This window comes from Nansenia antarctica (genome assembly GCF_963989245.1).
Source record: "Nansenia antarctica genome assembly, chromosome: 11".
Lineage (NCBI taxonomy): Eukaryota > Metazoa > Chordata > Actinopteri > Argentiniformes > Microstomatidae > Nansenia > Nansenia antarctica.
In genome coordinates this window covers 11,164,232-11,191,535 of record NC_137681.1, presented here as the reverse complement: position 1 = coordinate 11,191,535, position 27,304 = coordinate 11,164,232, and the positions used below count along the sequence as shown (strand labels likewise).

General features: G+C 47.5%; 3 protein-coding genes across 3 annotated transcripts in view; 2 read left to right on the top strand and 1 right to left on the bottom strand.

Annotated features, from left to right (window-relative positions):
* dnah3 (dynein axonemal heavy chain 3) overlaps positions 1-10,730 on the top strand; it is a gene marked incomplete at both ends in the record, with an annotated part of 40,576 nt that extends 29,846 nt beyond the window's left edge. Inside the window, 15 exons of the mRNA XM_080542271.1 lie at positions 199-397; positions 1,472-1,985; positions 2,156-2,747; positions 3,180-3,347; positions 3,731-4,154; positions 4,384-4,827; positions 4,965-5,190; positions 6,914-7,158; positions 7,468-7,584; positions 7,801-7,958; positions 8,694-8,861; positions 9,119-9,261; positions 9,517-9,721; positions 9,938-10,075; positions 10,377-10,730. Coding sequence (XP_080398397.1) covers positions 199-397; positions 1,472-1,985; positions 2,156-2,747; positions 3,180-3,347; positions 3,731-4,154; positions 4,384-4,827; positions 4,965-5,190; positions 6,914-7,158; positions 7,468-7,584; positions 7,801-7,958; positions 8,694-8,861; positions 9,119-9,261; positions 9,517-9,721; positions 9,938-10,075; positions 10,377-10,730 — 4,095 coding nt within the window. The remainder of the gene's footprint in view (positions 1-198; positions 398-1,471; positions 1,986-2,155; positions 2,748-3,179; positions 3,348-3,730; positions 4,155-4,383; positions 4,828-4,964; positions 5,191-6,913; positions 7,159-7,467; positions 7,585-7,800; positions 7,959-8,693; positions 8,862-9,118; positions 9,262-9,516; positions 9,722-9,937; positions 10,076-10,376) is intronic.
* Positions 10,731-11,177: 447 nt separating this feature from the next.
* lyrm1 (LYR motif containing 1) lies at positions 11,178-16,800 on the bottom strand. Its single transcript, XM_080541547.1, has 5 exons — positions 16,772-16,800; positions 15,575-15,733; positions 12,333-12,393; positions 12,154-12,185; positions 11,178-11,875 (listed from the first exon to the last, which is right to left on the bottom strand). Exons 2-5 carry the CDS (start codon positions 15,731-15,733, stop codon positions 11,759-11,761), a joined length of 369 nt encoding a protein of 122 aa, XP_080397673.1. The 5' UTR covers positions 16,772-16,800; the 3' UTR covers positions 11,178-11,758.
* A 3,472-nt stretch (positions 16,801-20,272) lies between these two features.
* On the top strand, positions 20,273-26,510 carry dcun1d3 (defective in cullin neddylation 1 domain containing 3; the record flags this gene model as incomplete). The annotated part of the gene is made up of 2 exons (XM_080542234.1): positions 20,273-20,733; positions 25,910-26,510. The coding sequence occupies 2 exons, from the start codon at positions 20,273-20,275 to the stop codon at positions 26,508-26,510; spliced, it is 1,062 nt and encodes a 353-aa protein (XP_080398360.1).
* Positions 26,511-27,304: the final 794 nt, after the last annotated feature.

The following is a 27,304-nucleotide window of genomic DNA, read 5'->3' as shown; positions in this document are numbered from 1 at the left end:
TAATGCGTTCCCATGTAATAGACATTCCCATGCAATAGAATGATGTATTTCTTCCAATTGTTTGTCTTAATAGTAAGTGATGGTCTGCTGGCTGTAATCTCATTTTAGCCTGTTTCAGGTTCTTAAATCCCTCTGATCTTTCTCTATTAATTGTATTTCATGTATGTGCAAATAAACTAAACTAAACTTCGACTTCAGGATGAGTGTGAAGGGGACCTGGCGGAGGCCATGCCTGCCCTAGAGGCTGCCCTGTCAGCCCTGGACACCCTAAAGCCCTCAGACGTCACAGTGGTCAAGTCCATGCAGAACCCCCCAGGCCTGGTCAAGCTGGTCATGGAGTCCATCTGCGTGATGAAGGGCATCAAGTCCGAGAGGAAGCCCGACCCTGGAGGCTCAGGTCAGGACGCTCTGGAGAAAAGCCTCACTGTAGTGTTGAGCAGGGGAGCATGGTGGAGGGAGAAATCTGAGGACGGGCTCATTGTAATGCATGTAACAGACTGTTTGATGACATTCCTTCCATGCATTACAATGAGCCCGTCCTACGATTTTTACCTCCACCAGCCTCCCCCCTGATGTCCACATAATGAGGAAATCTGTCTTTGACTACAATAAGGAAAGAGGGAGAGATAGAGAGAGATAGAGAGAGAAAGAGAGAGAGGTAGAGAGATAGAGATAGAGGTAGAGAGATAGAGATAGAGAGATAGAGATAGAGAGATAGAGAGAGAGAGAAAGAGAGATAGAGAGAGAGAGAGAGGGGGGGGACCCTTACTGATAGTCATGTCTTTATACCGTCATGATTCCTGGAACATTATGAGGTTTGGAGAGCCACAGGCCTACAGCCCTCCCCTCCCCCCTCCCCCCTCAGCACAAGCACATCCGTTTCATCTGATCTAGATTTGGAGGGGGAGAGCGGGGAGAGCGGGGAGAGCGGGGAGAGCGGGGGACTGATTGAGATGTGATAGTGATGTGTGAGTAGACTGAGCCAGGCGGGGGAGGGGGGGGGGGAAACCAGAGTTTAGGGCATGGATATATGGTTTACTAACAGCATACTGTACAATGAAGAGTATAAAAGAGTATATTCCTAACCGATGACAGGGTTTGTGTATGATGTGTCGTCTGACCAAGGATCGGGCCCTGTCCAGAAACAATCCCTAGTCCCTTGAGTAGATCTGAAAGTGTTGGATAAGTAACATTTTAATTCAGCCTATTGGCTAAAAAAAGATGGAGCTTCCTACCATTTTGCCTATAATTATTATTATGACAGAATTTCAGATGTACACACGTTTCCAAGGCTGAGGTAGGCTAAGTGTTGTTTCTGGAAAGAATCTCAGGGGAGGGGGGCGCCGGTGATCCTCTGTGCTGTTCTTTTATGTTTAGGATTTATGTCCTTTGGAAAAACACTTTATGTCAATAAACAAAGTCATGTATGTCAATTCAAAACCTGTGAATTGTTTGTGTTTGTGTCTACCAGGTAAGATGATCGAGGACTTCTGGGGCCCGTCCAAGAAGCTCCTGGCAGACATGAAGTTCCTGGAGAACCTGAAGGCCTACGACCGGGACAACATCCCCGCCGCCAACATCAAGAAGATCCGCGACAAGTTCATCGACAACCCGGAGTTCCAGCCGTCCATCATCAAGAACGTGTCCTCGGCCTGCGAGGGGCTCTGCAAGTGGGTCAGAGCCATGGAGGTGTACGAGCGCGTGGCGAAGGTTGTGGCGCCCAAGAAGGAGAGGCTGAAAGAGGCGGAAGACGAGCTGTCTGTCCAGATGGCGATGTTGTCTGTGAAGAGGGCCGAGCTGAAGGAGGTGGAGGACAGGCTGCAGGACCTGAACGATACCTTCCAGGCCATGTGCAACAAGAAGCAGCAGCTGGAGGATAACATCGAGCTTTGCTCCCAGAAGCTCATCAGGGCAGAGAAGCTGATCGGTGGGCTGGGAGGGGAGAAGGACAGGTGGACAGAGGCTGCTAGGCTGCTGGGCATCAGGTTTGTACAGGAGGAGGAGGAGTAGTGTGTGTGTGTGTGTGTGTGTGTGTGTGTGTGTGTGTAATATGCTATTGTATACACTGTATCTCTAACCATTTTACTCTAAATGGACATTAAAGCTTTTCTCTCTCTCTCTCTCTGTCTCTCTCTCTCTCTCTCTCTCTCTCCAGGTACACCAACCTGACAGGTGACGTTCTCCTCTCCTCGGGGTGTGTGTCGTACCTGGGCGCCTTCACGGTGGACTACCGCGTGGAGTGCCAGCGGGAGTGGCATCTGCTCTGCCAGGAGAAGAAAGTGCCGTGCTCCGAAGACTTCACCCTCAGCAACACCCTCGGCAACCAGGTGTCCATCCGGGCGTGGCAGATCGCAGGCCTGCCCGTCGACACTTTCTCCACAGACAACGGCATCATCGTGTCCAACTCGCGGCGCTGGCCGCTCATGATCGACCCGCAGGGCCAGGCCAACAAGTGGATCAAGAACATGGAGAAGGCCAACAAGCTGGCCGTCATCAAGCTCACCGACGGGAACTACGTCAGGTCCTTGGAGAACTCCATTGCGTTCGGAACCCCGGTTCTTCTGGAGAACGTGGGGGAGGAGCTGGACGCGGTTCTGGAGCCCATCCTGCTGAAGCAGACGTTCAGGCAGCAGGGAGTGGACTACATGAAGATAGGGGAGAACACTGTGGAGTACTCCAAGGACTTCCGCTTCTACATGACCACAAGCCTCAGAAACCCTCACTACCTCCCCGAGGTGGCCGTGAAGGTAATACGCTCATTGTGTGTTTGTGTGTGTGTGTGTGTGTGTGCGTGTGTCTGTGTCTGTGTGTCTGTGTGTGTGTGTGTGTGTGTCTGTGTCTGTGTCTGTGTCTGTGTCTGTGTGTCTCTGTGTCTGTGTGTGTGTGTGTGTGTGTGTGTGTGTGTGTGTGTGTGTGTCTGTGTCTGTGTCTGTGTCTGTGTCTGTGTGTCTCTGTGTCTGTGTGTGTGTGTGTGTGTGTGTGTGTGTGCGTGTGTCTGTGTGTGTGTGTGTGTGTGTGTGTGTGTGTCTGTGTCTGTGTCTGTGTCTGTGTCTGTGTCTGTGTCTGTGTGTGGCTGGGAAGGTTAGGGGGTTTAACATGTTTCTTATGGAAAGGTTTTCCACATTTCCAACCTGAATGTGATTGTGAATGTGATTGTGAATGTGATTGTGAATGTATAGGTGTGTCTGCTGAACTTCATGATCACGCCCCTGGGCCTGGAGGACCAGCTGCTGGGGATCGTGGCAGCTAAAGAGAAGCCTGAGCTGGAGGAGAAGAAGAACCAGCTCATCCTGGATGGCGCTGCCAACAACAAACAGCTCAAGGAGATCGAGGACAAGATCCTGAAGGTCTGGTTTTGTTTTAGGAATATTGATTTTATTTTATTTGAAGAATTATTCATTTACAGCACATAAAAAAACACATTGCACTGAATGTTTGTTAAAAAAATATATATATACGTATATAAAAAATCTACTGTACATTAGAGCGACTACAGCACAGTGAACTGTTATTAATTTGCTGATCCAACAAAAACACAGACAAATATTTTAAAAATAAAACGAGGGGAAAAACCCCCACACTAAATACAAAATATTTTTACATAACATATTGATTGTGATTGGAATAACATATTATTCCAAAAGTTCCACAATGCTGACACATTCACACCAGATGTTATGATTGATATCGTATTTTATATGTGTCTCATACCTCTCCTCCCCCTCCACAGATCCTGTCCTCCTCAGAGGGGAACATCCTAGAGGACGAGACCGCCATCAAGGTGCTGTCCTCCTCCAAGGTCCTCTCTGAGGAGATCTCCGAGAAGCAGAAGATCGCCAGCGTCACGGAGAAGGAGATTGACGACACGCGTATGGGCTACCGGCCCGTGGCCGAACACTCCTCCATCCTCTTCTTCTGCATCTCGGAGCTGGCCAACATCGAGCCCATGTACCAGTACTCCCTCACCTGGTTCATCAACCTCTACCTGACCTCCATCGCCCAGAGTCTGAAGAGCGACGACCTCGGGGCCAGGATAGAGAACATCGTGGAACACTTCACCATCAGCATCTATAACAACGTGTGTCGCTCGCTGTTCGAGAAGGACAAGCTGCTCTTCTCCCTCCTGCTGACTGTCGGCATCATGCAAGGAAAAGGTTGGTCCGTTGGCTTTATCTGACTATTTTTTTAATTTCATTTAAATGTTTTCAAACTTTTTCATCATATAGAAATAACAGAGCAGAATTCGAATTCCAAGAAAACGACCAAACAAGTTCTCTTTTCCAATAACAACCTACACTAGTTGATGTGATTCCATTGTAGATACATTTAAAAGTGTATAACACAATAACATTTCACACATTTCTTCTGTTTTACGCCATCTAGGTCAGGTGGACGACACCGTGTGGCGTTTCCTCCTGACGGGGGGCATCGCCCTGGACAACCCTCACGCCAACCCCTCCCCCGAGTGGCTCTCAGAGAAGTCCTGGTCGGAGATCGTCCGGGCCTCTAAGCTTCCCGACTTGGGCGGGTTGTTCGAGCACGTCCGAGACAACCTGGCGAAGTGGAAGAGGATCTACGACTCAGGGAAACCTCACGAGGAGCCGCTGCCGGACCAGTGGCAACTCCTGCTGGGGATGAACCGCATGGTGGTTCTGCGGTGCTTCAGGCCTGACAAGCTAGTGCCCGCCGTGCAGGAGTTCATCGTGGACAACATGGGCCGCACCTACATCGAGCCGCCGACCTTTGACCTGGCGGGGAGTTACAGCGACTCCAACTGCTGCTCCCCTCTCATATTCGTGCTCTCGCCTGGGTCGGACCCCACCGCTGGTGAGATAGAAAAGAGATTAGAAATTGGAATTAGAATCCACGCTTCCGAAACGTTTAGAATGCACGACTAATGCGCAGCTTCGGTCATGAAATCTGTATATGTTAATCAACGAACTCGTGTTTTTTGCGTGTCCCAGGCCTGCTGAAGTTTGCGGACGACCTGGAGATGGGTGGTGGTAAGACCCAGACCATCTCCCTGGGCCAGGGCCAGGGCCCCATCGCTGCCACCATGATAGACAGCGCCATCAAGGACGGCACCTGGGTGGTGCTGCAGAACTGCCACCTGGCCACCAGCTGGATGCCCGCCCTGGAGAGGATCTGTGAGGAGGTGGTCACCCCCGAGAACACCAAGCCTACCTTCAGGTTGGTGCAGGGGGGGGTTGGGGGTAGTCTCTTAGCACAGAAGCCGTGACAAGGAGACCGTCTGGCGTGTGAGATTAGGGCAGGGGAGTATGGGAGATCAGGGCAGGGGAGTATGGGAGATTAGAGCAGGGGAGTATGGGAGATTAGGGCAGGGGAGTATGGGAGATTAGAGCAGGGGAGTATGGGAGATTAGAGTAGCAGGGGAGTATGGGAGATTAGAGCAGCAGGGGAGTATGGGAGATTAGAGCAGGGGAGTATGGGAGATTAGAGCAGGGGAGTATGGGAGATTAGGGCAGGGGAGTATGGGAGATTAGAGCAGGGGAGTATGGGAGATTAGAGCAGCAGGGGAGTATGGGAGATTAGAGCAGGGGAGTATGGGAGATTAGAGCAGGGGAGTATGGGAGATTAGAGTAGCAGGGGAGTATGGGAGATTAGAGCAGCAGGGGAGTATGGGAGATTAGAGCAGGGGAGTATGGGAGATTAGAGCAGGGGAGTATGGGAGATTAGGGCAGGGGAGTATGGGAGATTAGAGCAGGGGAGTATGGGAGATTAGAGCAGCAGGGGAGTATGGGAGATTAGAGCAGGGGAGTATGGGAGATTAGAGCAGGGGAGTATGGGAGATTTAGGCAGGGGAGATCTCCACTAGGGGTGTAACGATACATCGATTCACATCGATGCATCGATTCATTGACTAACGATCTGATTACATCGATGCAATGTAAAAACATCGATCTATATCGTCATCTTATGCGCGCAGAGAGAGAGAGACTTGAAAAAGATACGAATGTTTTGCATTTTTGATGAGAGACAGTAAGTCTGTCCCTTCTAATATATATTTTGGAACATCTCTCTAAACCAGGGAAGTTCACATACTCGCGTTCGCAATGACTTCGCATTCACCGTGTGTGACTGTCTAGTGTTTCTCAACCCTCTCCTCGGGGCGCCCCAGCCGCTCCACATATTTGATCTGTTCCACCACCAGCACACCTGATTCAACTAATCAAGTCCAAATCATAATTGCTTTGGACTTGATCAGTTGAATCAGGTGTGCTGGTGGTGGAACAGATCAAATATGTGGAGCGGCTGGGGCGCCCCGAGGAGAGGGTTGAGAAACACTCGGCTCCACTTCTCGGCTCCTCCTCCTCTCGCGTTCGGCAATCTCCGGTAATCTTCGGAAATGTTCGGCTTGTGTGAGTGCGTCTAATGAGAGTGCGTCTAACGGGAGTCTAATGGGCGAATACATTGACCGTTTTGGACACCAAAGATATTTTTTAACATCTACTCATCGAGGCGAATCCAGTCAGACCAATATCAGACCTGCTGGACGTGTGTGACACGTGTGTGGACGTGTGTGTGTGTGTCTGGATGTCTCTCTGAACCTGTGTGTGTGTGTGTGTGTGTATATGTTAATGAGCTGTATGTTAATTACCACTTATTACAATTGATAATTGTGTTAGATTGGCATATGATATCGCGTCATATCGATCATATCGTCATATCGATCTTGAATCGAATCGAATCGAAATCGTATCGTGACTGACATTGTGATATCGTCAAACATTGTATCGTCATACAAACAAATCGATATAATATCGTATCGTGATGAAGCTGGTGATTTACACCCCTAATCTCCACCAGCCTCCTCCTGCTGTTCAGGCACATCTACTGTACTGATAAAACCCAGGGAAAACAACACTTAACCCCAGACTCTCTCATCACCCAGGCTGTGGCTGACCAGCTACCCGTCAGACAAGTTCCCCGTCAGCATCCTCCAGAACGGCGTGAAGATGACCAACGAGCCCCCCAAAGGTGTGAGGGCCAACCTGCTGCGGTCCTACCTGAGCGACCCCATCTCAGACCCCGCCTTCTTCTGCAGCTCCAAGAAGCAGGAGGCGTGGCAGAAGCTGCTGTTCGGGCTCAGCTTCTTCCACGCCCTGGTCCAGGAGAGACGGACCTTCGGGCCGCTGGGTGAGACTCCACGACAGTCACAACGTCCATACTCGGACACTGTTTAGTATGCGTGGATAATTCCATTAGCGCCACATACGCCAAGTAGTACGCAAGTTGAAGTATTTGGACTTAGTGAAAAGACTTGTGTGTGGTTCCCTTCTCTCTCTTTTTCCTCTTCTTTCATTTGTCTTTGTCCAGGATGCTCACGCATTAAATACATGATATCATGATATCATCGTCAGTTGAATCGTTAATTCAAGGGTTGTGGATCAAACTTCATTGTTCGTCGTGTGTGTGTGTGTGTGTGTGTGTGTCCCCTCCCCCCAGGTTGGAACATCCCATATGAGTTCAATGAGTCTGACCTGAGGATCAGTATGAGGCAGATCCAGATGTTCCTGGACGAGTACGAGGAGATTCCTCTGGAGGCCCTCTCCTACCTGACTGGTTAGTACCGCTGGGAGGGGAGGGAGGGAGGGAGGGGAGGCGGGGGAGAGAGGGGGAAGGAGGGGGAGGGAGAGAGGGAGGGACGGAGGGGAGTGAGGGAGGGAAGGAAGGATAAAATGAGGGTCCCAAGCCTTTCTCTCAGTCTCACCACTCTTTACACTCTTTTCTTTCACCATTCATATCTCCCACCCCCCCACCCTCCCTCCTCCCCTTCAGGTGAGTGTAACTACGGGGGCAGGGTGACAGACGACAAGGACAGACGTCTGCTGCTGTCCCTGCTGTCCATCTTCTACAACACAGAGCTGATAGGACGGGAGGGCTACAACGTGTGTGAGGGAGGCCTCTACTACGTCCCCCCGCACGGACCCTACCAGGTACTGGCCATCTACATCTACATCTACCCTCAAGACCACCAGGACCAAGCTCCGGACCTGGGGTGATAGGGCCTTTTCAGCCGCAGCCCCGTCCCTCTGGAACGCCCTCCCCGACCACATCAGACAGGCCAACGCCCTCCCAACATTTAAACAGGCCCTCAAAACCCACCTCTTCAAGCTCGCCTTCACCAGTTAACCCTCTCCCCCTCCCCTTCCCATGTGTCCCCAGCACTACCTTAATTAGGCCCCTATACTTTCTTCTATTTACCTTTTGTTTCTTTTTATTATTACTACTCAATCTTTTCAGTTTGTAAAGCATCTATGAGTGTCTAGAAAAGCGCTATATAAGTCTAATGTATTATTATTATTATTATTATTATTATTATTATTATTATTATTACATAACCTCTCAGGGGAGGCTGGTGGAGGTAGAGATCGTGAGGTCATTGTGATCTATGGAACGGAATGAGGAATGGTATCAAACACGTGTGATATCGTTCCTCATTCCATTCCATGCATTACAACGAGACTTCCGTCCTCCGATTTCTACCTCCACCAGCCTCCCCTGCTTCCATCTGATATATAGGGAACTGACTTAACCTTATCCTTGTTTTGTGTCCTAATGCGTTGATGTCAATGGGGGATTTATGGGACATTATTGGCCAGCGGTGTTCTAGCCTTTGTATGATTGTGTCACCTCTAATGTGACTGTGCTGTTTGTCCATCCATTTCCAGAGCTATATTGATTACATCCGCAACCTACCAATCAGCGCTGACCCGGGGGTGTTCGGACTCCATAGCAACGCTGACATCACCAAGGACAACCAGGAGACCAATCAGCTGCTGGATGGAGTGCTGCTGACTCTGCCCAGGCAGACTGGGGGCGGGGCCAAGTCCCCTCAGGTTGGTACAGCTGACGGCACATTCTCCGTGTCATCTACATCTGTGGAGGCTGGTGGAGGTAGAAATCGGAGGACAAACATGTTTGATACCATTCTGCATTACAATGAGTCTGTCCTCCAATTTCTATCTCCACCAGCCTCCATTGGCTCATGTGTTTGTGGATATGGGAGTTGTACATCACTTGAGTCATAGATACCTTCAAGGCCTTCAACTCAGAATGAATCAGAAGTCATTATAATTGATTGTAATCTATACAGGAAGTGGTAGATGAGCTTGCGGAAGACATCCTGTCCAAGCTGCCGGCTGACTTTGACATAGAGATGGTGATAAACAAATACCCGGTGATGTACAACGAGTCTATGAACACCGTCCTGAGACAGGAACTCATCCGCTTCAACAGGTACAACTTTACATTACAACTTTATAATATATGATATTATGTGCTATATTAGCACCTTTTTTGTCATGTTTAATTTCAAGTAAAACCCGCATTATTAGCATCTCGGCTTCATGCTTTTGAGGGAGAGTACCCTGCTGGAAGTGAATTTAGTGTAAAAAAAAAAACGCACCAGCCACCTCTTTACCTATCATTTTGCTCCACTACATAAAATAAATACAGTTTGATGTAATTAGATTTGTTCCACCGCCCTCTCAGGCTAACCCAGGTGGTGCGCGTCAGTCTGGTGAACATCCGGAAGGCCATGAAGGGTCAGGTGGTGATGTCAGCTGAGCTGGAGAACGTCTTCAACAGCATGTTGGTGGGCAAGCTGCCAGCCATGTGGGCGTCCAAGTCCTACCCCTCCCTCAAACCGCTGGGCAGCTACGTGGCAGACCTCCTCGCCAGGCTGCATTTCCTGCAGGTACCACTGGGGGGCGTTTGATAGCGTTCCTCATTCAGTGCCATGCGTTACACTGAGCCTGGCCTCAGCCTCCCCGGGTGTGGTGAGGGCAGGGAAGGTTGTGGACTGCGTTCACAGCTTTCTACGGTCGCAATTTCTAGTTCTCTAGAGTTTCTTCTAGATGTGTGTGTAACTTGGGATGTGTGTGTGTGTGTGTGTGTGTGTGTGTTTTGACAGGACTGGATAGATAACGGACCTCCTGTAGTCTTCTGGCTCTCAGGGTTCTACTTCACACAGTCCTTCCTCACCGGGGTGTCTCAGAACTTCGCCAGGAAGTATACCGTCCCCATCGATTACATTGGCTTTGAATTTGAGGTAAGAGATTAAGATGATTATTTTTAGACTGCAATTACCCATTATCTCAGAATTGAATTGTTGGAAGGATTGGCTAGGAGGTGTTTCCACCCACAGGGATCTATACATGTGTGGCATGGGAGGCTGTTGGAGATAGAAATGCGAGGACAGGTTCATTGTCATGCAGCATGGAATGGAATGAAGAATGGCATCAAACACTCCATTCCATACATTACAATGAACCCGTCCTTTGACTTGTACCTCCAGCAGCCTCCCCAGGTGTGTGGCGCTGGTGCCTGACCGCCCTGTCTCTCTGTGTCAGGTGACCAAGCAGGAGAGCCACATGGAGGAGAAGCCCGAGGACGGAGCCTACGTGAGGGGCTTGTTCCTGGAGGGGGCCCGCTGGGACCGTGACAAGATGTTCATCGGGGAGTCCCTCCCCAAGATCCTGTTCGACCCCCTCCCCATTATCTGGCTCAGGCCCGGGGAGATGTCCAAGTTCCTGCACCAGAACATCTACGTGTGCCCTGTCTACAAGACCAGCGCCCGGCGAGGAACCCTGTCCACCACGGGACATTCCACCAACTACGTCCTCCCCATCGAGCTGCCTTCAGACCAGCCACAGAAGCACTGGGTGAACCGAGGGGTGGCCTGCCTGTGCCAGCTGGATGACTAGGATCAGCTCAGCTCAGATTGCCGATAGGATAGTGGATATATGAGACAGACAGCTGATTCTCTCCTTTGAAAGAGGACCATGACCATGACCATGACCATGGTTTATTTACAATCTTTTATCACTTACGGCATCTTTCAAAGGACCACCTCATGAACTGTGTGTATTTTACAAAGGGAAAACCCCCTGCTACTTCTACAGCACCTGTGACCCTCTCTGATTTTGTTCATTGCTTTAGTAAGACACAAGTTAATCAGCTGAAGGAAGTGGGACATGAAATTAACCCTTGATGATGTGTGTGGGGGTACGCACTTTACTCAATATATCCTGTAGTCTATTTTTCTACCTGACTTCTAAGTAATGTCAAGCCTAATTCGTTGAAATAACGAATCTAGAGTCGTCGTGTTTATAAAATAAATTTATTACATAAACAATAAATAAATTCGACATGATATCATCCAACTGTATGGCTGCTTATGTGTATATTACAACAATAAAGACAAAACTGACATTAACATTACAACTTCTGTCAGGAACCTCACTCACATGCCTATGGATGGTTTTGGTACGTTGTTGTAAAGCTTTAATGGCAGTTGCAGTTTTACAGTGAATTGTGCCTTTAACAATATATGACCATTGAAAATAAATACTTATTTCTCTATTATGTGAAGATGGATTTTCTTCAGTTCTCCAGTTGATTGGTCATATCAACACAAAGCCAACAGTATCAATACCACCCCTGAGCTCAGTCTGTGACTCTTCAGCTGTGTCCAGAAACAGTCCCTTCACCCTCTATGTGGATCTCTTAGAGTTGGACAAGCATAAGCAATATGATAGTACTGTACTACTAACCTTTGATAGGCTAAGGTGATGTTTTCATCCTATTGCTTACACCTATCCAATTCTTACAGATCGACACGCGTGTCTATGGACCTCGGTATGGGGCGATGGGTGGTTTCTGGACGGGGCCTTCCTCGCCTGTCATGTCCTGGGTAACATGACCTCTCCACAGGGATCGTGTTCGTCCAGCCTCAGGGCTCCTTGTCTTGGGAGTGCAAGTAGACCGGCTTAGCCTGCTTCCTCATCCGTTGCTGCCCCTTCATCTTCCTCCCTTTCTGGGTGGCCAGGCCCATCTGATGGATGTAACTCTACAACACAAGGCACAGGAGAGAGAACGCCATTAATAGACTGGTGGTGATGCGAGATCCCAGTTCTCCTAAAATGTGTACTTCCCCCACATGGATTGGCTTATTATACACCAGGTAACTCCTATTTACATCCATGTGGGGGAGTGCACAAGTATGATGCAAAGAGTGGAGGATTGGGATGCAGCATAGATAACAATCATTGTGACACACATGCGTGCACACACACACACACACACACACACACACACACTCTCTGATTATAGCCGTTTGTTACTTACTGGTCTTGGATAGGGATTCCTGTAGTGTAGACCTACCAATAAGAGGGAACACATCTGTCTTATTCGCACACCAAGGTGTTTTCAGATGTGAATATATCCATATTATGGATTTATAATTCATACTGAATAGGAGTTTACGTAGCATATTATTAGACAGATCTTTTTTTAAAGCCACTTACCAATTTCTATCCTGGCCTCACATTCCTCTATGCACTTCTTTATCGACTCATGATCTGTTAACTGAAAAGGTGTTACAGATTGGTAACACACACACACACACACACACACACACACACACACACACAGGCGTGTGGTGACATGTTGTGTGTATGTATGTGTGTGTGTGTGTGTGTGTGTGTGTGTGTGTGTGTAGATATGTATGTGCTCAGTCATATTATTGCCTCTCCATCATTGTATGTACCATATATACCTTTGTATGGTAGTTCTGGTGAGCATGTATGGATGTATATACAGTGGGGAGAACAAGTATTTGATACACTGCTGATTTTGCACGTTTTCCCACTTAGAAAGAATGTAGAGGTCTGTAATTTTTATCATAGGTACACTTCAACTATGAAAGACAGAATCAAAAAAAAAAATCCAGAAAACAAATTGTATGATTTTAAAGTAATTAATTTACATTTTATTGCATGAAATAAGTATTTGATACATCAGAAAAACAGAACTTAATATTTGGTAAAGAAACCTTTGTTTGCAATTACAGAGATCAGACGTTTCCTGTAGTTCTTGACCAGGTTTGCACACACTGCAGCAGGGATTTGGGCCCACTCCTCCATACAGATCTTCTCCAGATCCTTCAGGTTTCGGGGCTGTCGCTGGGCAACACAGACTTTCAGCTCCCTCCAAAGATTTTCTATTGGGTTCAGGTCTGGAGACTGGCTAGGCCACTCCAGGACCTTGAGATGCTTCTTACGGAGCCACTCCTTAGTTGCCCTGGCTGTGTGTTTCGGGTCGTTGTCATGCTGGAAGACCCAGCCACGACCCATCTTCAATGCTCTTACTGAGGGAAGGAGGTTATTGGCCAAGATCTCGCGATCTGGGTTTCCGTTAACCGGCAATTACCGGTCTTTGTCCGGTAAATGTTGTTGAAGTCCGACATATTGAAAAGTCGTCGGACATATTGTCCGGTGAAAATAATTCCCTTTGAATACAATTCGCTAAAGTTCACATTCTGATTCCTTCTATTTAAAAAAAGACGAATATATAGGCTATGTATTTCTTTTATTATGATATGATTTGACACCGGCATGATGATGACTCCTAATGTGTAGGCCGGCCTATGCGAAACAGCGCACAAGTGCCACATGGGATTGATGCCAGATGGGATTACAGCTTAACCAGTCTATTACCGCTTAAACACAGTAGCCCATTCGGCGGTAACCCATGCCTATCTGGCAACCCTGCCAACCCGTCCACCATAGTAATACGGTTTCTTGATTTCCCATCTATGGGTGCGTTCGTAAACACGCTCTGGAAATCCGATCAGCACTCGCGGAACGCCTCTCGTCCAATCGAACGACTCGGTCGCTCTGTGACATCGAAGCCAGCGTGCGCTCCGGCGCTCTCAGAGCGTGTTTACGAACGCACCCCTAGAAGTTTCTAGCCAGCTAGCTGAAGCTGCTACACACACTAGAGCCATGGCGACCGAACGGCAAGTTAAACAACATACTATAAAAGTGACATTGTTTTACTCATTACTCATGCATTTGTTGTCATTCAGTTATACAGTTATGTTCTTCCCATTGTCATACTCCCGAGCTAAACGAAATGCCTTCCCAACCAGCGAGACTTATAGAAATGACGTTGTTTTATTGATTTAAAAAAAAGGGTAAAACTGGAAAGAGAAAATAGAAAACTCACATTAATCCCAAACAATTTAACAAACTTCAGTTAACGTAATGTGGAGTCCGTTCATTGATCGATGCTGTCTGTTCAGTTCCCAGTGAGGCGCCCGTTCAGCGCTGGACCCGTTCAGCGCTGGATTTGACGCATGGCATAGCGCGCATCCGTCAAATCATGTTATATTATTATATATTATATAGCTCGCATCTAATCGTATCGGATGAGAAATAGACATTAAATGGCATATATAGGCCGCTACACAACAGTAATCACCGCGACAAACAGCTATATTAGATTTGGAGAAAAAAAAATATGATTTTGCAAAAAAAAAAAATTATTATATTTTAATATGATGACCGGAATATATCACGTTTGTCCGGTAAATCGAATTCTTCCCGGACACGATGTCCGACGGCAAATTTTTCTAACGGAAACCCTGCTCGCGATACTTGGCCCCATCCTTCCTCCCCTCAATACGGTGCATTCGTCCTGTCCCCTTTGCAGAAAAGCATCCCCAAAGAATGATGTTTCCACCTCCATGCTTCACGGTTGGGATGGTGTTCTTGGGGTTGTACTCATCCTTCTTCTTCCTCCAAACACGGCGAGTGGAGTTTATGCCAAAAAGCTCTATTTTGGTCTCATCAGACCACATGACCTTCTCCCATTCCTCCTCTGGATCATCCAGATGATCATTGGCAAACCTCAGACGGGCCTGGACATGCGCTGGCTTGAGCAGGGGGAACTTGCGTGCGCTACAGGATTTTAATCCCTGACGGCGTAGTGTGTTACTGATAGTTTTCTTTGAGACTGTGGTCCCAGCTCTCTTCAGGTCATTGACCAGGTCCTGCCGTGTAGTTCTGGGCTGATCCCTCACCTTTCTTATGATCATTGATGCCCCACGAGGTGAGATCTTGCATGGAGCCCCAGACCGAGGGAGATTGACCATCATCTAAAATTTCTTCCATTTTCTAATAATTGCGCCAACAGTTGTTGCCTTCTCACCAAGCTGCTTCCCTATTGTCCTGTAGCCCATCCCAGCCTTGTGCAGGTCTACAATTTTGTCCCTGATGTCCTTAGAAAGCTCTTTGGTCTTGCCCATTGTGGAGAGGTTGGGGTCTGATTGATTGAGTGTGTGGAGAGGTGTCTTTTATAAAGGTAACGAGTTCAAACAGGCGCAGTTAATACAGGTAATGAGTGGAGAATAGGAGGGCTTCTTAAAGAAAAACTAACAGGTCTGTGAGAGCCGGAATTATTACTGGTTGGTAGGTGATCAAATAGTTATTTCATACAATAAAATGCAAATTAATTATTTAAAAGTCATACAATGTGATTTTCTGGATTTTTGTTTTAGATTCCGTCTCTCACAGTTGAAGTGTACCTATGATAAAAATTACAGACCTACATTCTTTCTAAGTGGGAAAACCTGCAAAATCAGCAGTGTATCAAATACTTGTTCTCCCCACTGTATATAACTATTTTTTTTAAGATTTGTTTTATATTTTTCAAAAAACTCAAACATATTGTTGAAAAAAATGACATATGGGTTCATCATCTTTACCTGCTGGTTCTGTCTGAAGAGGTTCCGGGCCTCCTGGGTAATATAGTGTCTCTCGGTCTCTGTGTCTTGTGGGAGTGTGGACTGGGCCTGCCAAGTCCGGGCGATCCGTAGCACCCTTGTGTAGAGTGACAGGACCTGCTTCCGGGTGGCTGCAATCATCTGGTCAAATAACAACACAAAGCATGTGAATGAATGAATGATGAATGGTCTTTATTGTCATTGATATAGTACAGGTACCAAACAACGAAATTTGGGAGGGGGGGGGGGGGCTCCCCTGGTGCTAGGAAAAAAAAGAAAAGAAAAAAAAACTAAAAACAAGAAGGGAAAAGAGCTGGTTTACATAAATAAAGGCTATGTACACTATCCACTATACTATACTATACAAATAAAACACTGTGCTGTACTCTATGCTATGCTATACCTATTCTAACATTTCCTATCTCTGAACCTTATGTACCCGAGGGTTGTCATATTGCACATAGTGTTATTGCACATTCATTTAAAGTGTCGCAGTTTGCAGGTTTGAAATGTTCACAGTTGTGTTTCAGTATTGCACTTGATTTCAATCTAGTAGCTGCCATCAAATTGTCCAGGGCCTAGAACCTAGGTCTTTGCTGTGTTCAGGGCCTGAATGGCCCTGGGGTAGAAGCTGAGCTTCAACAGTCAATCAAGGGATCTCGTGTTCAGCAAATAACTCTATAATAATGCATCCTTACATCCTTCCTAGCTACTTTTCCTTGAGGTATTAACAAATGTAACAGCAAGATAGGTGGAAGACAGTCCATTCCACCTTGCATTTACAAACTTCTTACAAGATGCATCAGTGCGCCACTAGGTGGCACTACAGCGCTCATGATGTGAGTAACGTGTCTTTCAACAGCATATTGCTTAAAAGAGGTCAGTTGGATTGCAATGCACTATATGAAAGTAAACGAGAGTCTACCTGCTGAATTAAACGGGTTGTTATTATGTGAGATTGTTTGACAGTAGGCAGTAGGGTGTGTGCGTCACTAGAACGATGGCTAACGTTATGTGGTGTGGCGCTTGTCCTTCTTAACTGTTGATAAAGACGGATTGTGAATAAATCGAAGGTAGTGATTTATATCGGAGTGTACCTAACATGAACAAGCCACCGAGTCATAACGCTGAATTACACAGTAGTCGTCTGATCGAATGGCATTTGCGCACTTGACCTACCTGCTCTGTTTCAGGGGTAGGTAGCTTGGCTTCCTTAGCCTTTTTTGACAACATGTCGCATTACACTGACGTCACGTATAAGGTGTGTTCGCAATCGCAACGGTCTGTGTTGCCCACCAGTTGCAACCCGCTGCGCAACAGTCGTCGGGCTTTTCGGTTTTAATTGACAGTTTGGAAGCCTACCCCAAAAAGTCTATTTCTAGATCAAAGACAAAGACGAGTTCCGTGTATTGCCACTGAAGAAAACGAAACTTTATACGCGATCAGATTTGACATCTCGTGATCTTAGAATTATAAGGTTCTATCTCCGTTTAGGGCAGTTCAGAGATATTGAGCGTCAAAGTTTTTACATTCCATTATGTTTTGTGAGATGGAACCTTTGTATTTTATGAATTACGAACTAAAAAATGTCAACATTTAAAAAATAACACCACACAGGCATTAATAAACACCTAATGGATCAGATTATGTAAAAAAAAAACTCAATTTTGACAAAAATGGAGATAGAACCGTATAATTCTAAACTCACGATCTGGCCAAGCCCATCCCCATGTGTCAGAGATCAGCGGGTCTCTGCAGAGAGGAAGTGATGCAGAGGGAAAATTCCCCATAATGTCTCTCCTCGATGACTAAAGAGGAAGCACAAAGAAACTGTTAAGCTTTTTTCACGAACGGGGGTTAGTTTTTTCTAACTAACTTGGATTAATATAACACTCTTTTTCAAAGTGAAATCCGACGGTTTAGGAGTGGCTGGGATCTGCGATCTGGTGTGAGAGGAAAGTCTGAACACTGAGAGTGTGTTTGCTGTTGGATGATGCTGAGCTAACATTAGCACCCAGGCTAACCTGCTAGCTGTGTCTCTGAACGACCATCGAGGCTGTGTGTTTGTTAATAAAACAGTTGTTAAAATTGTTAACATTTCGGTGCGATGGTCGTGATTTTCCAGGACAATCAAACAGTTTGAATAGGTAAGTTCTTATCTTACTAAGCTTTTGTATTCGTACGAATGCGATATGGTTTCCCAATGGTTTGATTGCTTAGATCATGTTAGCCAGGCTGGGCTATCTCAATCTGATTATGGTGACGGACTGTTTTAGTCGGTAGATGGTTTATTCTAACGTGGAGGTTTATAACTTTACTTTATTTAGGATTTAGCGAGTTTAGTGCCAAACCTCCTATGATAGTCCTGTTCAACACGTGACGCTCCTGCCACTGATTGGTTAAACTTGTCACCTTTTGTTTGAGTTACCTTGTTGGACAACAATAGCCACTCTTCCATGGACAGACAGCCCCTATCAAAAAGTGAGTGTTATTGTTCATTATAAATACACCCACTAGTAGTAGTATTGTCATTAGGACTGAATTGAACCACCATGAGAGGGTCATCATGACTGCTAAAAGTCAAAGTGTTCTACTTTCTGGGGGGTTGTGTGTCTGAGGGAGTCTCACATCTCTCCATTTAACACTAGAGCAGCCATGGGTATTTCGTAGGCAATCAAAGTATTGTCGCTAGGTAGAATGCCACATACAAATAAAAACAGTTGGTTTAGTGAGGGTTCCGGGAACTCTTTCGGCAGTTCCGTGAGCAACTTCCCATTGTAAAGTCTATGGTCATTTGACCCCTGAGGCAGCTCTTATAGTAGGTAAAAAAAAAAGGCACGGCTGTTCTAGTGTTAAACCTCTGAGGTGTTTTGTCCAGACATGTTCTCTCTGTCCTGCCTAATGAAGAGTGAGACCTTGAGAACTTGAACGGGTTTCCTTTACCGCATGAGTGGTGATCATACAAATGTGGTCAAGCCTTGAGTGTTATAACACAGAACCACAAAGCAGAGAGTCAGCTAGTTAGAAGAGAAGGGAAGTACATACCCAGCCATCACCTTGTCTTGAGATGTCTTAATTAACCAAAATAAGACATTTTGTCTGTCAAGATGTCTTAAGTCGTCTTAAGACCTAACCTGAAGACATGCACTCACTTAAGACATGGAGCATACTACACCCTTTCTTTATGGGGTCATGAGACAAGGTTGGGTCCACCTTGATAGCAGCTGTGAGCAGGTCTCCAGTTCATGTGTCAGAGTGTTACTATGATCATGATGTTGTCTGTGAGTACACAACTATGAAGACAGGAGGAGGAGGCATATGTTTCTACATTGTTGATGCTGTCATTTCTCAGCAATCAAACCACTTGTTTCTGATGGAGTGTTAGATGAGTTCTAAACTTCGAGGATGCCAAGTTAAGACTGTTTCTGGGTAACAGTCTACTCTGTCTCAAATTGTGCTAATTAATTCACAGCAACATCCACGTGTGGGTGAACTACACTATCACATTCTGCATATGTTGACTGTGTGTGTGTGTGTGTGTGTGTGTGTGTGTGTGTGTGTGTGTGTGTGTGTGTCTTGCAGCACTGCGGATGTCAAGGTCACCACGATGGAGCAGAAACAGATGACACCTTCTTCTTCCCGACTGGCCAATGTGTTTTGAGGAAGTGTGTGTGAGTGTCTCTATCTATCCATCTTTTCATCAATGAATCTTATCTATTTATTCAAGATTTATCTGCCATCTGAGTTGCTATGGGAACCAACAGGGTGTCCTTCTTAGCCATCTCTATAAGCATGTCTATGGTATTGTATAGCCCGGGTGTTTGATGCTTATGGAATACTTATGTTACTATGGTAACCGTGGGCATCCCCTGTGTGTATTTCTGTCACGGTTTCCATGGTAACCCATGCTTTATAAGTCTATAAGTCTGCCTCTACTTCTATACATTCCCATGGTTGCTGTAGAATCCTGCTGTTAGGCCCCGACCACACCAAACTATGAGAAAAGGGAAACAAATGTATACGTATGAATTCACCATCCGATTCGATCTGTGCAGTTTGGGCATGACTTTTGAAATAACCTATAATCAGCTGAACAATGCAACCTAGCAACTCGATACGAAACCTTGCTTTTAATTGGCCGAACTGGCTGCGGAAAGTTCAACTCCTTCAAACTTGTTTTGTCCGCAAAAACACTGCCAAGACGGATGAAATGGACACGACACGACCTTTGTCATTTCTGTTGTCCGTCAACAGATGACTCCCATAGAGAAACCATTGGCTCAACCTGTAATTAACAGACAGCATACTTCAGTGTGGCCCAGAGTTGACCCTCCTAACCTGCCGCTCCCCCTGACACTTCATCAGGCGCCGCCTTTCTAGGAACTCTCACTCCTTTCCTGGTAGAGCTTCTTGGTAGACCTTTATACTGTCAACTGGTTGGGCGTCTCTAGCGGTTGTTTGCTTTAGTTTCCCCCCCCCCATAATGACTCATGTCTTTCTGAGAATCCTTCCCCTTCGTCAAGTCTTTCTCAACCCTGTGTGACTGTGTGCGCCTCTCTTCCAGGGCCTGAGGGCATGTTGAGACGTCTGACCAGGCCAGAGCAGAGGCGTCTAGGTGGGGCAGACGGGGCCTGAGGGTGGAGGAGGAGGACAGACGGACAGAGGACCAGACCGAGAGACATGGGCCAGTGCGTCACCAAGTGTAAGAACCCGTCGTCCTCGCTCGGGAGCAAGAGTGGCGACAAGGAGGCGGGATCTAAGTCCCACCACAAGAAAGGGGGCGGAGCTGGCGGGGGCGGGCACAAGGAGGAGCCGAGCGCCTTGTGCAGCAAAGCCTCCAGCGAGCTCATGTTCAACGGTACCAAGACCATGGAGGTTACCGTGGAGACCACTGTGATCCCCGCGTCGTCGGCCGCCACCACGGGGGACGCGCGGAGGGAGGAGCGGTCGGCGGAGGGGGAGGGGCCTTCCCTGCTGCGCATCGAGGAGCTCTTCCTCTGCTATAAGGACGAGCACGAGGACACCATTCTGGAAGAGGGCATGGAGAGGTTCTGCAACGACCTGTGCGTGGATCCGGCCGAGTTCCGCGTGCTGGTTCTGGCCTGGAAGTTCCAGGCAGCCACCATGTGCAAGTTTACAAGGTGAGATTCAGAGACGAGGGGAGGCTGGTGGTGTCCTCTGGAGCTCTGTCTCCACCAGCCCCCAATGCCTTAATGGTCCTACTTTGTTAAACAAGAAACACAGGGGCACAAAGCTTTTACTGTTGCCATAGGGATCTGTATCGACAGCTGGGTAGGTGTTGTATGCTCTATGCATCAACACTATGGTATCAACTTCTATGGTCTCTTTCCACTGCCACTGAATCGGGTATGAGAGACGAGCTGAGTGGGTTGGGATGGAGTGGGGAGAGGAGGGGACAGGGGACAGTAAGACGTTAAATAATGATGTTCTATTGCCCAGTAATTATACTGGTCCAGATTTTTGATTTGATTTTATTAATTCATGCTTGCAGTGGAGCCAAGGCCCCACTGAAAAACTGCAGAACTTACATAGATATGACACACAATATTAGCAGCACAACAATTACACAACAATTTTAAAGTTTAAACATATTTCAAGGTGGCAAAGCAAGGGCAGGTAGCAGTCATGGTAGCCATGCTGTATTATGCGCGAGTCTAGATATTGTCATTGTACAGTCTAACTGCAGTATGCAGGGTTGAGTTTTTCAGCCTACTGGTTTTGGCCTTTGGTTCAGCCAGCTTGTGCTGGTTCCTCAGTGTCCTGGCAGTGCAGCTGCCTCGTGTTGGAGGTAGCAGGTCATGCAGAGGGTGTTGCTCGTCATGCATGTTCACTGGTCAGGAACATTATCCTTATCATCATCACTTATCATCATCACCCTTATCATCTCACAGATGAGATGATAAGGGCCAGTAATTAGACTAGTCCATGAAAGGTTCCCTGGGTACAATTGCCCCATGTCGGGTTTTGGCTCAACATGTTTCCACAAAAAGAGGGAGGGAGGGATTACATGATGTAATATTGATTAGGATGACTGGTGGTTCAATGGATGATGCTGACCACATAAAAAATGGCCTCTGCCTGGCCCTCGACTCCCCCCTGACTGCTGTTTCATTAACCATCAGCCTGGCTGGCTGGCTAGCCTCCCCGCCCCCACTCCTCTCAGCTTTCAGCAGATCTCCTCTCCTCTGCTCTGCTCTCATCTGCTCTGCTCTGCTCTGCTCTGCTCTGCTCTGCTGTGCTCTCTTCTCCTCTCTTCTCCTCCCCGCCCCCACTCCTCTCAGCTTTCAGCTGCTCTGCTCTGCTCTGCTTTGCTCTGCTCTCCTCTCCTCTCCTCTCCTCTGCCCTGCCCTACCCTGCTCTCCTCTCCTCTCCTCTCCTCTGCTTTCCTCTGCTCTGCTCTTCTCTGCTATGCTCTGCCCTGCCCTGCTCTCCTCTCCTCTGCTCCTCTCTGATCACACTAGCTCATTGATGGGTAGGGGGCACAGAGGTTTGACACACAGGGAATGGATCAGGCCCTGACACTGCACTATGCAATGACTGCTTGCTCAGAGGAGGACAGGACAGAGGAGGACAGGACAGGAGAGTCATATAGTGTTCAGTCAGGGACCACCTGGCTGTCTTGTCTGGTGCTCCAGTTTTTATATTGTTCTTATTCAACCTTTATTTAGGTAGGGGGTCCTACTGAGACTTTATTTAGGTAGGGGGTCCTACTGAGACTTTATTTAGGTAGGGGGTCCCTACTCACACTCGCATCTGTTTAGCAGAGCAGCCCTGCTTACAAACAAAAAACAATCATGAATGTATATTGAAAATTAAAATATAATAATAATTATAATTTTAAAAAACATACGGTAGTATGGTTATGATGCATCCTCAAGCCTTCATATCTTATTTGTAGAGTGTGAAGCTTGACCTATCAAATTTCATATCTGGGTTACCAAGTCTAAAATGACCGATTGTGGAAGGTTATGATACACTGTGGCATTTGTATGTAGGTTTGATTATTCTGCTATTATAAGCGATATATATATCCTGCTTTCAGATTAATATGAGCTTTAGGACAACGTCTATGAGAGTTGTTGTCATGATGTCACAGACGCACACACACACACACACACACACACACCCATAACAACGGTAGTCGTGCACGTTGGCTACAGCAGATGCAGCTCTGAATTCCTGCTGTTAGAATGGAATAGCTAGGTACATCTGTGGCAGGGGAGGCTGGTGGAGGTAGACATCGGGGGGGACGGGCTCATGTAATGCATGGAACAGAATGAGGAATGGTCGAAGGGTCCTTCAGTGTTTCCTCCAGGAATTTTTCCATTGGTGGCGGATAGCTCTGCGGATAGCTCTGTCCGCACGCACGCGCGCTCAAAACAACGACCGAATTTCAAACTAGAGGGAGGATGGCAAAAAAAAAAAAAAGCTACAAAAATCTTCCCAGATCCTCATTTGCACGACCAGCTGTCGCTGTAGGACACGTTCGATTGCAAAATTCATTTATCCTTTATGTTCCCAGTTGAGGGCGTGTAGCTGTCGTTAGTTGGCCTGCTTTTATTTAGTTATGCGTATGTTTGAGTTAGTCATCTCTAGGATTGTTGTTTGATATTAGCCTATACTTTCTCTTATCTGCATTTTGAGCAACCTGCTACAAGACCCAACAACACAACTCTGATACAGGACTAATGTTACCTAGCTGCTATAGCTAACCCTGCTACAAGACCCAACAACACAACTCTGATACAGGACTAATGTTACCTAGCTGCTATAGCTAACCCTGCTACAAGACCCAACAACACACCTCTGATACAGGACTAATGTTACCTAGCTGCTATAGCTAACCCTGCTACAAGACCCAACAACACACCTCTGATACAGGACTAATGTTACCTAGCTGCTATAGCTAACCCAACCCTGCTACAAGACCCAACAACACAACTCTGATACAGGACTAATGTTACCTAGCTGCTATAGACCCATTTGTACTAAACAACTACAACGTTGTATTGGACACATTTTTTTCGAACTAATCCACAGACAGCAGTCTTATTAACGGGCCCCTGTGGTGCCAGGTGTGGAGGCGACCCAGCACAGTGGGGATATACACTATCAAGCCAAGCTCTACTGTCAATATTTGCGTGTGTGTGTTTTACTTTGAACGCAATTTCAATTGCAATGTCCCAAGTATTACCTACATCTCCTCTGTGGAAAACTCTAATCCCGACGCAGCAGTTATTGTGCTCAGCGATTTTAATCACACCAACAGAACTTCCCAATTACAAACAACAGGTGTCATGCCCCAGCAGAGGAGCTAACATACTAGACCACTGCTACGTTACTATCAACGAGGCTTACCGTTCGTTCCCGAGGGCACCGCTGGGAAGGTCCGACCATGCCATGCTGCTCCTCGTCCCGAAATATATAGAGAAACTTAAATCCTGCAAAACGACACCCAGCCATGCAGTTTCGTATCGCTCATAGCCACTGCTAGCTTCAGCAATGTTTGAAGTGTCTGGGACATCTTTTTTCTTGAAAAATCCATCCATCTGTCGCTGTTATTTAACGTGATATCTTATTTGTGCACCTAGCTAGCTAGATCAGCTTTTTGTATCTTTTAGATGGTACTACCGGTGACTTTTAGCCCGTTATTTGCGAGGAGAAAACACAGGCGCCCATTTCGGAAGCTGAGCGGGGATGGTTGAGTCTGCACGGTTCTCATGCCGGTTCACATTTAGACCAATCAGGAGTAGCCCTAATGTCATTAATCTGATTTTGGATCAGCGGTTAGAGAGAGATGGGCGTGGATTTAGGTGCACTTTTAGTCAACATCCATTATAGCGCTGATCTAGGATCAGATATATTTTAATCAGCTAAAACTTTTTTGTTTTTTTTGTTTTTTGTAAATATTTTTTTGGGGTGTGTGGACTGAATCAATTCGTGGCGGAGGAAATTCATTCGTGGCGGCCCGCCACCAATAAATGCATATAGAGGAAACACTGGTCCTTGGTTCAAGACACTGAACCCCGAATTGCTCCCAATGAGCGGGCCGGTGCCTTGCATGGTAGCTTGCCGCCATTGGTGTATAAATGTCTGTGTGAATGAGAGGCCATTGTAAAGCGCTTTGGAATAAGGCTCTATATAAGTCAGTCCATTTACCATTTTTATCTCAAACACGTGTGGTGAAGATGTCTACCTCCACCAGCCCTCCCCTGCTCTGCTGGGCCTGTCACACTGTGGCAGAGATGGAGGATGTGGTCAAGTTAATCTCAGGAGGCCATCTTGTTCTTGCTCTCCTCCTCCACCACCTCCTCCTCCTCCCCCTGACTGCCGCTATAGAGGAGGTCCCTGCTGGGTGTGTCTTTATCTTGCTGGTTGAGGTTACTGTAGAGCAGACGTTTAACCTTACTGTCCGTAGAGCAGTCACCGGCTCTGTAGCTGTGTCTCTGGCTTGGCCTAGATCAGGGGGATGCCGGTGGAGGTAGAACATCAGAGGGACAGGCTTGAGTGTTTGAAACCATTCCTCGTTCCGTGCCATGCTATTACGATGAGCCTGATTTCTCCTACCAGCTAGTAGAACCGAGGAGGGTACCACGCCACACAGGGACAACTTGGGGACGTTCTCAGAATCGTAACATAGCCCTGTCCTCCTGTCCCCTTTGTCTCTGTGTTGCAGGAAGGAGTTTGTTAGGTTGTTAATTGCAGTATTGTCTCTCTCTCTCTGTCTGTAAGGACTTGGTGGTTAAATGGCAAGAGATCATGTGGTCTAACACAGGCCTGTTTATCCTCCCCTCTCTCTCTCTCTCTCTCTCTCTCTCTCTCTCTCTCTCTCTTTAGAAATTAGTTTTGCTTTGTCCTTTACTACAGTATTGTTTCTCTCCCTCCACCCTCCCCTCCCATCTCCGCTCTCCTCTCTTCTCCCTCTCTCTTTCTCCGTCAGAAGGAGTTTGTGGAGGGCTGTGGTCTAATACAGTTCTATTTCACCCTCTCTGTCAAAAGGAGTTTACTATTGTGATCTTACACAGTCCACTCTCTCACTCCCCCCCCCCCCCCCCCTCTCTCTCCCCCCCTCCTCTCTCTCCGCCTCTCATGTGTGGAGGGTTGTTGAGCTATGTGGTCTGTCTCTCCCCTTCTCTCCCTGTCTCTGTAGGAAGGAGTCTGTAGAGGGCCTCTGGGCTGTGTGTGTTATGTAGTCTAATACAGCCTTGTTCCTCTGTGTGTGTGTGTGTGTGTGTGTGTGTGTGTGTGTGATGTAGTCTAATACAGCCCTGTTCCTCTCTCTCTCTGTGTCTGTAGGAAGGAGTTTGTGGAGGGTTGTCGGGCTCTGCAGGCGGACAGCCTGGCGGGGATCTGCTCCAGTTTCCCCTGCATCCTGCTGGAGGCCCGGGGGGAGGAGAGCTTCAAGGACCTGTACCGCTTCACCTTCCAGTTCGGCCTGGACGCCGACGAGGGCCAGCGCTCGCTGCAGCGCGACATCGCCATTGCCCTCTGGCGCCTGGTCTTCACCCAGGACTCGCCCTCCATCCTGGAGCGTTGGCTGGACTTCCTGTCGGAGAACCCGTCGGGCGTGCGGGGCATCTCGCGGGACACGTGGAACATGTTCCTGAACTTCACGCAGGCCATCGGGCCGGACCTCAGTAACTACAGCGAGGACGAGGCCTGGCCCAGCCTCTTCGACACGTTCGTGGAGTGGGAGATGGAGCGCAGGAAAAAGGAGGAGGAGGAGGAGGAGAGGAAGAGGCGGAGGGAAGAGGAGGAGAAACAACAACAACAACAACAACAGGAGGAGGAGGAGGAAAGGAGATGCACTGAGACTGAGAACCCTTCCCCTCCCAGCAGCACAGACAGATTTGACACAGAGGGAGGGCGGGGCTCACAGACCTGGGGGGGGCACTGACTGGGGCACAGGGATCTCTGGGAGGGGGGGGGGGGGTGAGGGGGCTGACCTATAAGTGAACTGAACATCTGTGAATCATTGGATGATTAGTATTACCATTTCCTGTTCCTCATCCCCCCCCCTCTCTCCTCTCTTTCTGCTGGGGTGGGGCGGGGTGGGTTCCCTAGGCTTGCACCCTTCTACCCCCTTTATTCTGGTTTATTAAAAGGGCTCTAAGAACTGTATGTTTTAAGCACTTCTATTTAAGTTATTGTTTTATTTTTTTGGACTCTCTTCGATGTGTGTTTTTTTTGGGCAATTGGACTGGTGTTCAATTTCAATCCTCTTCACCCAACCCACCCGCCCATAACACAGTACGCTCAGTGAAAAGGTTGCTTTGTAACCCAGGCGACAGAAAGCCATATTTTGACCTGGAAACACTGGTGTTCCCGATCCCACTGTGACCTCTAGCCCCTACACTACCCTGTTCACCCCCCCCCCTACACCCCCCAATCCACCTGTGGGGATCTGTTAGGATTGCGCTGGTCTAAGCAGTATGGTGAAGATACGACCACACCTGTTAACAGGGACAGATGGTGGCTTATTGCTTACACCTGTCGAATATTCTCAGATCTCCACAAGTGCCTGGTGGGTAGGGGCTACGGGTCTAATTGGGTTGTTTGACCTCTCGCTGGAGGAAATAGGCCTGGTCCTCACATTACATAAAGAAGGGAAATTGGGACGTTGTGTCTTTTTGAATAACTCCTTATTTACCAGAGTCTGAGCTTTACCCTGGGTGTCAGTGTCTCTGAAAT